This window comes from Entelurus aequoreus, linkage group LG04 (genome assembly GCF_033978785.1).
Source record: "Entelurus aequoreus isolate RoL-2023_Sb linkage group LG04, RoL_Eaeq_v1.1, whole genome shotgun sequence".
Classification (NCBI taxonomy): Eukaryota; Metazoa; Chordata; class Actinopteri; order Syngnathiformes; family Syngnathidae; genus Entelurus; species Entelurus aequoreus.
The window spans coordinates 54,923,103-54,934,337 of record NC_084734.1 but is presented as its reverse complement, the minus strand read 5'-3'; the positions used below and the strand labels follow the sequence as shown (position 1 = coordinate 54,934,337).

The window sequence follows — 11,235 nt, the reverse complement described above, 5'->3', positions numbered from 1 at the left end:
TTTGTCAAAGGTTGCTCAAATCCCTGTATTTCCTCCGTGAAAGAAAGGAGGTAGGGCGGAAATCTCAATAAGCAATAGTTTAAAAAACATATTTAAACCAAATATAAGTACTGGTTTGACAGTTTATACGTAATTGTACATTTCATAAATAATCCTGAGATATATAAAGTAATAACTTTTTGGTGATAGTCAATGTTATGTATAACTTAATATTAAAAAATCTGTCATAACCTGTTAGTTGGTATTGTTGACTAAGTGAGTTGTCTATTTCCTTGCAGTCAAGATGATTTCATCTTCAGTATTGGTCCAGTTCCTTTGTGTTTGGTGTGAAATGTTTCTGTTTAGGAGTACTGTACAGAACAATTATAGATATGGTCAATTTTGGTCATGGTACATTTATTTTCATTATTGGTACCGTGCATCATAGAGTAAGGAGAACAAATAATTTATACACTGCTTATTTTGTAGTTCGAGGTCTGTTACTTACATTATTATTATTAATAATATCATTATAGGCACACTTCAATTGTAAGTGATAGAATCCAAAACAAAAATCCGTAAAATCACATTGTATTAATTTTTAAAAAAGTAATTGATGTGCATCTTATTGCATGAAATCCATATTTTATACTTCAGAGAAGTAGAGGTAAAAAAGAGGAAAAAAATGCAATTTACCTGAAAATCATACAATGTCATTTTTTGTTTTGTTTTATATTTTACAGAATCACCAGTCTATTAAATAATTGTTCTCCTTTGGCCGCTGGAAGTTAAAATGCGAGTCAATTCAGTAATTTTTTTGTAGTTCAGTATTTCTCATCTCTTTTGATATTGCATATATATATGGACAAGTTGGGTTTATAGAATGGTAAGCTATGGTTCAATGAAATTTCATGATAGGTTTACCAAAGAGGGAACTATCGGTCCATCACCCTACAGCGGCAATACAGCCATACCATCACCGTATGGCCTCCACATCAATTGTCAATTTCCCTATGGGGGCCATACATCTAGCCTACCACCGTATGGCCTCAACAACAAAGGTCCATCTCCCTACGAAGACCATGCATCCTGCCCATCACTGCATGACTTCAACACCGCTGGCCCATCACCAAATGTCTACAACACATCTGGTCCTTCACCCGGCGTCACAATCCACCTGACAATAAAAACCCAGCTTTCCTGGCACCGGACAGGAGAGATGCAGGCAACCCATCTGTCGAGGACACTATCTCATATCGACCGCAGGCAGAAAAATCATGGACGCCATGTGATGGATGTAGGAAGGAGTTAGAAAAAATCCTGCGAGAAAAGCAACGAATCGAAGAAGTCCTCTTGAAAATAGGCAAGTAATTCATGCTAATTTGTTCATGATGTAATTGTTTTGTTTACTTAAATTTGTGATTGGGCCTTAACACATTCTTTTCTCATTCTGGTATTGTTTGTGCTATTTTTTCCCTTTCAGATCCGGGCCAAGTCAGAGTACACCAAACTCTCTGCGACCTGGAGACAAATACAGCGATGGCCCTCCTCAACAATCGGGCCAGCAGGTGCTCTTTCCTGAGAGCGGCGTATTGATATCATCGTTCCGCCTTGCTGCCATGAGTCATGCTTCAAAGCTCAATTGTATGCGTTTATTCCACGCACTTTTTGACTACTTTTTTACAGTTGAGGAGTGTCAAAATGCTGTCCCTTTTGGTCGCCCTGGAAACAAACCTGCAGGAACAGGAAAGCGCATCCTTGACCGGAAAAAAGTTGAAGGAATCCTAAGTAAGTTTTCCCGAACTGAGGGTGTTTTCAGGCAAAAATTGTGTAACAATAATTAAATAGAAGTTCAATACGAGAAAGTTTGATCCCTTATTGATTACAGCACACTAGAAGCATAACTGAATGTTACATAATTACAGTTTGTGATTGGCCAAAAAACTAGCTTTGTGATAAGCAATATAGTGTTATGTCCATCAACTTAAAGTGTGGTTGTGTGTATTAATGTACTGTATGTTCAGGGTTTCCGCAAGGCATTAAATGGATTTTGCGTAAAATTAAGGCCTTAAACGACAATAAAAAGCATTAAATGCGTTGTCCAGAGGCATTTAAAAAATTGAATACAATTGTAGGACATGGCCGGTTCAATATGTTAAACGGTAAATGAAAATTAACTTAAGAACGTTACGGTCATCGAAATTGCTACGTCTGTCTGTGTTTCTTTTTTTTAGCTGTAGCTGTTAAACTGCATACAAGAAGTATTGTAAGGTGGGAACGCGACAAAAGCACTGCCTCAATACGGCAAAATGAAACTGCACTGGGGGCCTAAACTTTTCCATTCTTTGGTCACTGTAGGCGTGTAGTCCTTAACTGTGACACCATGTCAGGATAATTGGGTAGCTGAGCTTTTTTCATACACGACTGGTTTATTTCAATCACCTCCGCTTCAACACATATGAGCTAACTTGGCTAACATTAGCAACTGTCGTGACGCAGACGCCTCAAGTGATCTACGCTGGCCTAGGATGGACAAACAAGGCCATTTTCACAGCAGACCACAACTCTTTTAAACTACAATATATTCAATATGTTTAATTGACAGACCTTTTTTTTTATGCATCTTATTGGCATTTTTCCAAATATCGTTCTGTATTTTTCTAAAATGTCTACGCTCATGCACAGTCAAAACACCAGATGCTACTCCAGAAAAATAAATAAATACAAATACATTCTCCAATTAAACAGCTTTATAAGCCAATTCTAATACACTAGATAGTAACAGTTAATGTAAACTTTTCAACTAATTAACTTGTCTAATGCTTACAACTGTGTATACAGATAATTGTAAGCTTTTGACTATATATAATAACTATATGCAGTTGCACATGGGCATTACATTTTTTTAAGTACCAAAAAAATGGGATTAAAAAGCATTAAATTAGATTTGCATTATTATTATTATTATTATTGCATTGCATAGATTTGATACCTGTAGAAACTCGGATGTGGCAAAATTACGAATGCCTGATTATTATGTTCTTGCCTTACAGCGTATGTCCTGAGATGCGGTACCCTTCCTGATTGGGACAATATTGAGGAGGCCAAGCTCAAGAAAGCTTTGGTAAACAAATGTCGGGCCAGAGCAGGTTTTAAGTAGGCCCTTGTACCTGCCAAGTTCATTTTGGGGTAGGATGTTTCCTTTGTAAACATGTTAATATTTTGGTCTGGGGTTGCACAGTTTATATTGTATAAAATTGCCATATGATGTAGCTTTTAGTACCACGTTATACTGTGACAATGCATATTGAGCTGTGCTGTGTCTCGCAAATTTGGCACCGATGCAACCTCACTAACAAGCTAGCGGCTAATATCCCTTCACAGTGCAAAGCTGTTTCCAAATAAAAAAATAATACAACTGGAAATGACGCAGTATGTTACTGCTTACATAATCAGGTATATTAGTAGTAATAGTAATTCAGTGTTTGTATTTGAGTGGGCCCCACACCCCTCTGTAGTGAAAAAGTTGGTCAGGCTCGGTTGGTAGAGCGGCCGTGCCAGCGCTTGAGGGTTTCAGGTTCAATTCCCGCTTCCGCCATTCTAGTCACTGCCGTTGTGTCCTTGGGCAAGACACTTTACCCACCAGCTCCCAGTGCCACCCACACTGGTTCAAATGTAACTTAGATATTGGGTTTTACTATGTAAAGCGATTTGAGTCATTAGAGAAAAGCGCTATATAAATATAATTCACTTCACTTCACAACAACAAAGTGAGTACTTGGGGTTAAATTAATGTATATTTGTATTTGTTTTATTTTTTGTATATTGTTTTCTATGTTGTTTTAATTATTGTGAATGTCAATATGAACATCATTTTTGTAATAATTAACTACATTTAAATTGTTGTATTTAATCTATTTTTATATCTTATGTTTTGTATTTTTTTATAGCCAAATTAAGTTATACACCTTTCAATATTTGAGTATTTTTTTTACTGTTATTTCTAATTAAGTCAGATGATTGAACTCTCAATTTGTTGTCATTATTCTCAAATTTGAGATATGATGGCTTTGTTAAGACATTTAAGAGAAATAATCAAGACATGAAAGAGACATACATAAGATCTCTTTTATTGCTCATACATCTCATTTATTTCTCTTTAATTCTCCTTCAAAATAAATGAGACATAATTGAGATCAGTGTCATACATATATGAGCTCTCCTCAGTGTATCCCACTTCTCAAATATTGCTCAAATGGTTGTCTCAACTCAACCTCCTTTGTCTCAGTGATGTCTTGTCTCTTTTTAGCTTATTTATTGCTCCTAAGGGTCCCTTAGGAGCAATAAAAGAGAAACAATTGATCACAGAATTAGACAGATATGAGAAGCTCAAAATGTTCTCAAGATACGAGATCAAGCAACAGATGAGCAAGCACATTTTTGCTATGGGTTGGCAGATTCTTGCATTGACATTTTAACCTTGTGAGCAAACACAGAACCTGGGGTCCAAACTTGTGATTTACATAAATGAGGCGTTCCTCAAGGCACCCCTTTAAGTCCTCCCCATTTTGGTTGTTACAAATTTATTTCGGAATGTGATGTATGTAACTAAGGTGTTGCTGTAGGTCGTTTACTTCAGATGCTATCAGTTTGTCATTTGTTCTACTTCTTTAGTTATACTAGTAGTGTTTCCCAAGGTTACTTTTTAGGTCCTCTCTTTTTCATCATTTGGGTTATTCAACTGGTGGCCTGTGAGTTCAGTTAAAACAAACTTGTGAGATGCTGACATTTTTTCAACAGATGTTTAAAGGCCTACTGAAACCCACTACTACCGACCACGCAGTCTGATAGTTTATATATCAATGATGAAATCTTAACATTGCAACACATGCCAATACGGCCGGGTTAACTTATAAAGTGACATTTAAAATTTCCCGCCACACTTCCGCTTGAAAACGTCTCGGTATGATGACGTATGCGCGTGACATAGCCAGTTTAACAGAGGTATGGCTTCCCCATTGAAGCCAATACGAAATAGCTCTGTTTTCCTCTCATTATTCCACAGTATTCTGGACATCTGTGTTGGTGAATCTGTTGCAATTTGTTCATTGCATTATGGAGAAAAGCTGAGCAAGCAAAGAAAGTTGTCGGTGCGAAGCGTATATTTTGCGAGGGAAGTCAGCAACACAACACAGCCGGTGTTTGTTTACATTCCCGAAAGATGCAGTCAAGATCGAAGAACTAGGACAACAGAGACTCCAACCAGGAGGACTTTGATTTGGATACACAGACGCGATACCGTGAGTATGTAGCTGCACTTCCAAACATTTGATCGCTTGCTATAACTAGCTCGAGCTAGGAGCTAGGAGCTAGCATAACAAACACCTAGGTGTTTGTTATGCGGGATTAATTTGTGGCATATTAAATATGAGCCTGGTTGTGTTGTGGCTAATAGAGTATATATATGTCTTGTGTTTATTTACTGTTGTAGTCATTCCCAGCTGAATATCAGGTCCCACCCGCGCGCTTCCAAACATTTGATCGCTTGCCCGTACGTGCGTGTCACGTACATAACTTTGGTTAAATATATAAACTTTATGAACCTTGGGTTAGGTGAACGGTCCTTTGGGCTGAGTGAGTGTGTGTGTTGTGCAGGTGTTTGAATTGTATTGGCGGGTTATATATACGGGATCCCGTCCATATAACCCGCTCGAGCTATAACTAGCTCTAGCTAGTAGCTAGGAGCTAGCATAACAAACACCTAGGTGTTTGTTATGCGGGATTAATTTGTGGCATATTAAATATAAGCCTGGTTGTGTTGTGGCTAATAGAGTATATACATGTCTTGTGTTTATTTACTGTTGTAGTCATTCCCATCTGAATATCAGGTCCCACCCGCGCGCTTCCAAACATTTGATTGCTTGCCCGTACGTGCGTGTCATGTACGTAACTTTGGTTAAATATATAAGCTTTATGAACCTTGGATTAGGTGAACGGTTCTTTGGGCTGAGTGAGTGTGTGTGTTGTGCAGGTGTTTGAATTGTATTGGCGGGTTATATATACGGGATCCCGTCCATAAAACCGCTCAAGCTATAATTAGCTCGAGCTAGTAGCTAGGAGCTAGGAGCTAGCATAACAAACGCCTAGGTGTTTTTATGCGGGATTAATTTCTGGCATATTAAATATAAGCCTGGTTGTGTTGTGGCTAATAGGGTATATATATGTCTTTGTCATGATCCGTGGTCCGGATCATGTTTTGTTTAGTTATGTTCTGTTAGTTTTGGACTTCTTTTGTTCCCGTTTAGGCTTCCTTGTTTGCTTTTGTCACCATGGCGACTTATTGTGTTCACCGGTCTCTGATTAGTGCTCGCCCGCTCACCTGCTGCCCGAGCGCTAATCAGAGGCATTATTTAAGTTGCCCTTGCCAGTCACTCGTCCTGCTTTCGTTGTATTTGTCACACGTTCATGCCACGTAAGTTTTTGATTATTCCATGTCCTAGTTCTGTGCTAAATGTTAGCCTTAGCTTCTCGTGCGTTCGGCACGCTTTACTTTTGATTGTTTTCTGTTTGCCTATGATTTATGTAAATAAATCATCTCTTACCTTCACGTTTTTGTCCGGAGTGTCCGTGTTGCATTGGAAGAACAACCGCGCAGCAAGCGCACCCCCTCACGTGACAGAACGAAAGCAGCATCCGTTCTTCCGCAAACGGACCACAAGCAGATGGATGAAGGTATGCGCATGATGTTCCGAGCGATGGAAGTGGAGACTCTTCGCTATTCGACGGAGGAGAGGTCGAACCTTATGTGGGGACCTGGAGGCTCCCTTATCCCCATCGACTCCCTCTGGTGCGAAGACATCGCCGCTACACAGCGGTACCGGACGCGCCGGCAAAGGCGGAAGCCGTCCAGAAGGGCTTCGTCTCGCCGTCAGAACGCGTCACTCCCGCAAGCTCCTCCCCCGGACCGAAGCAAGTTGCAGCCAGACCAGTATTCCTCACCGCCAAAGTTAGGTAATCCGATTCATGATTTTGCCAAGCAGTTCATGGATTGGGCTTCCAGTCAGCTGCAGGAGACCGGGGCTGATGACGTCACGCCGCCGCCTGCTGATGACGTCATGGGCCAAGAATTTTTTTTTCCTAATTCTGTTTCGCTCTCGAAAATTCAAGCCCCGCCCAAGTCACGGACATTTTCCTTTTGTTCACCCACACAAAATCAGGTGGGGAATACAAAAAGACAAGTTGGACAATTTAAAGGGGAGGCTTCTACCCCCCTCCTGACCTCCCGCCACCCACCCTTAAAGACTGTTCCAGACCAGGAGCGCGTCTGGTATCCGCCCCTTGAGGGGGGGGGCTGGGGCCGGGAGCTGTGCTGGTGGGGTGCCTCAGCTGCGCCCAACCAGGCAGCAAACTCCATCCCGGCCGCCACCACCAGTCTTTCGGCATGCCAGGCCGCAGCCCCCAGCTAGACCGCCTCCGCCATGCTCATGGCCACCATCTTCTCCGGTGGGCTTCCAAACGCCACCATCTCCGGCACCTGCACCACGACAGACACCTGCACCTGCACCACGGCAGACGCCGGTACCTGCACCACGGCAGACGCCGGTACCTGCACCACGGCAGACGCCGGTACCTGCACCACGGCAGACGCCGGTACCTGCACCAGACCAAGACACTCAAGACCAAGACACTCAAGACCAAGACACTCAAGACACTCAAGACCAAGACACTCAAGACCAAGACACTCAAGACCAAGACACTCAAGACCAAGACACTCAAGACACTCAAGACCAAGACACTCAAGACACTCAAGACCAAGACACTCAAGACCAAGACACTCCAGACCAAGACAAAGACACTCAAGACACTCCAGACCAAGACAAAGACACTCAAGACACTCCAGACACTCCAGACCAAGACAAAGACACTCCAGACCAAGACAAAGACACTCAAGACACTCCAGACCAAGACAAAGACACTCAAGACACTCCAAACCAAGACCAAGACACTCAAGACCAAGACACTCAAGACCAAGACACTCAAAACCAAGACACTGAAAACCAAGACACTCAAAACCAAGACACTCAAAACCAAGACACTCAAGACCAAGACACTCAAGATACTCCAGACCAAGACACTCAAGATACTCCAGACCAAGACATTCAAGACACTCCAGACCAAGACCAAGACACTTAAGACATTCCAGACCAAGACCAAGACATTCCAGACCAAGACCAAGACACTCCAGACCAAGACAAAGACACTCAAGACACTCCAGACCAAAACAAAGACACTCAAGACACTCCAGACCAAGACAAAGACACTCAAGACACTCCAGACCAAGACCAAGACACTCAAGACCAAGACACTCAAAACCAAGATACTCCAGACCAAGACCAAGACACTCAAGACCAAGACACTCAAGATACTCCAGACCAAGACACTCAAGACACTCCAGACCAAGACCAAGACACTCAAGACATTCCAGACCAAGACCAAGACACTCCAGACCAAGACATCCCATGCCAATACCCGCCACGCCAGGCTTCGCCGCACGACCCGCCACGCCAAGCTTCGCCACGCCACGACCCATCACGCCAAGCTTCGCCGCCTGCAATGATGGCGCCGACGCGCCCACCTCCCCGTCGACCACGGATGTGGCCGCTCCCTGGTCGCCCGCCTCACCTGCTGCAGCGGCGTTCCACTCGCCGCCGCCACTTGACTTTGCCTCGGTGGATTCGGGGACACTTGGCCTGGCGACCCACCGCCAGGTCACCCTCCCGCCCTCCCATGGCTCTCGATTCTGCCTTGTTTTTGTTTTGTTTTGGTGTTTTAGACATCTGGAATCTGTCTTTAAGGGGGGGGCTCTGTCATGATCCGTGGTCCGGATCATGTTTTGTTTAGTTATGTTCTGTTAGTTTTGGACTTCTTTTGTTCCCGTTTAGGCTTCCTTGTTTGCTTTTGTCACCATGGCGACTTATTGTGTTCACCGGTCTCTGATTAGTGCTCGCCAGCTCACCTGCTGCCCGAGCGCTAATCAGAGGCATTATTTAAGTTGCCCTTGCCAGTCACTCGTCCTGCTTTCGTTGTGTTTGTCACGCGTTCATGCCACGTAAGTTTTTGATTATTCCATGTCCTAGTTCTGTGCTAAATGTTAGCCTTAGCTTCTCGTGCGTTCGGCACGCTTTTCTTTTGATTGTTTTCTGTTTGCCTATGATTTAGGTAAATAAATCATCTCTTACCTTCACGTTTTTGTCCGGAGTGTCCGTGTTGCATTGGAAGAACAACCGCGCAGCCAGCGCACCCCCTCACGTGACAGTCTTGTGTTTATTTACTGTTGAAGTCATTCCTAGCTGAATATCAGGTCACCCCCGGCTCTCACAGCATCTTCCCTATCTTAATCGCTTCCACTCCCCACTAGTCCTTCACTTGCATTTTCCTCATCCACAAATCTTTCATCCTCGCTCAAATTAATGGGGAAATCGTCGCTTTCTCGGTCCGAATCTCTCTCACTTCTGGCGGCCATCATTGTAAACAATAGGGAACTTTGCGGATATGTTCAATTGACTACGTCACGCTACTTCCGGTAGAGGCAAGCCTTTTTTTTTATCAGATACCAAAAGTTGCGATCTTTATCGTCGTTGTTTTATACTAAATCCTTTCAGCAAAAATATGGCAATATCGCAAAATGATCAAGTATGACACATAGAATAGATCTGCTATCCCCGTTTAAATTTTAAAAAAATAATTTCAGTAGGCCTTTAAAAACAATAGACTGCAGTCATAGAGATGTTCTTTGACTAGTATTTTTGCAGAAGGTCCTTCAAAATATCAGAGTGATCCTGTAACTATGACAAAATAAATGGACCAAAATCAATTGATAAAGGTTCTCTGGAATATACAAAATAAGACAAATAGTAAAGGGAGAGGTCCGCCCCCCCAAGTCCTTAATGCTCTGGTCATTTGTGGCTCAACAAACAATTTAGTTGAATATCCCTGCCTTAGAGGGATTAAATGTTCAAAATAAATTGGCTGCATATTAAACATATTAACCCAATTGTAATTTTGTAAAAACAAAAAAAACATATAGGACCTAATTTACTAAGATCCAAATACCACGTGCTAAACAGCGTGTGCAAAAAATAAAATAGTGTGTATTATGAGTTTGCGGAGTGCGTGTGATCTAACACTGTGTGTGCAATTGAAATGTGGTGCAGACCACCCTATTTAAATGAGGATTTTGCGTGCATACAGGTATTTTACCTGTGTATCAGATTTGAAGGTAGTTCTCAGGATGTGTTGACGGATCTTGAGTTGCTTGCCCAAATTCCCTAACAACTGCACTATGTTGAAGAAGTCTAATGTAGGCTGTGAGGAGGCGGGGCCGGCGGTCCGACACCGGGGCCCGCTCCAAGATGGCGGCGAGGGGGCGTGGCCGGCGGACCCGCGTCTAAATGGACTACAGGTGCGTGGATCGCGCAGTTGGGCAAAATTAAGTAATCCCTTCACAGTGTTTAAAAGGGCGGCGGCCGAGGGCGACGGGGCAGAAGGAGGTGGAGAGCCAGACACCCATGCCGGAAGAAACAGAGAGAGAGTTGGAGAGCCAGCAGAAACCCATGCAGGAAGAGACAGAGAGAGAAGCCGGAGCCAGAGAGAAGCAGAGGCCGAGCGAAGGCGGAAAAGAGCGCAAGACATGTGGCGGCGCCTGCAGCTGGAGGGAAGGAGCGAAGAGAGAGAGAGAGGGAGAGAGCGAGGAAGACAACGCGCTGCTGGAAGAGCAGAAGCGGAGGAGCGAGCAGGTGAAGCTGTAGCTGAAAAGCGACCAGCAAGAGACTTTGATTATTATTTACAAAAATAAAGGAAGTCAAAACCTGCTCAGCACAATGTCCTTCTTTTATGGTCCTGAAAACCCACACGACAGCGAGGAACTGTCACATAGGCTTTGATGTTATATTTAACTTTCCTCCTGCTTTAATGAAGTTGATGGTGTGCTTCACTTTTTTGAAATTACGGCACATAGCGATGGCACGTAGGATGCTTTCTGCGTTAGTCTCGAGCGCCTGATCTTTCCACCATCTGTATCTGCCTCCCTCAAGAGTTTGAAAGCAGCAGCTCAAGGTGTGCTCCAAAGTCCCCGTACTCTGGCAAAGGGTCAATGCTGGTGTGGTCACCAGGCCCCAGTCGTGAAAGGTAGAAGGACTAGGGGAGGACATCGTAAATTGCTTGGACCGAGAACATTACAGGGTTGGGCTCTGACTG

At 43.2% G+C, this 11,235-nt stretch overlaps 1 protein-coding gene across 3 annotated transcripts; it reads left to right on the top strand.

Moving 5' to 3' along the window:
• The first annotated feature begins 1,460 nt into the window (after positions 1-1,460).
• Positions 1,461-10,794, top strand: LOC133648844 (uncharacterized). Of its 3 annotated transcripts, none has more exons than XM_062045319.1 (3): positions 1,461-1,547; positions 1,666-1,767; positions 3,033-10,794. In XM_062045319.1, the coding sequence occupies exon 3, from the start codon at positions 7,421-7,423 to the stop codon at positions 8,594-8,596; it is 1,176 nt and encodes a 391-aa protein (XP_061901303.1). In that variant the 5' UTR covers positions 1,461-1,547; positions 1,666-1,767; positions 3,033-7,420; the 3' UTR covers positions 8,597-10,794. The 3 variants fall into 3 exon arrangements, 2 of the variants coding, with proteins under 2 accessions (XP_061901303.1, XP_061901302.1); XR_009825939.1 differs by having other exon boundaries at positions 1,467-1,767; positions 3,033-10,441; positions 10,488-10,794; XM_062045318.1 differs by having other exon boundaries at positions 1,467-1,767.
• The last annotated feature ends 441 nt before the right edge of the window (positions 10,795-11,235 follow it).

Bases quoted from the DNA above. Each gene is read 5' to 3' on its own strand.
- LOC133648844 (XM_062045319.1), top strand. From the start codon at position 7,421: ATGCCAGGCCGCAGCCCCCAGCTAGACCGCCTCCGCCATGCTCATGGC.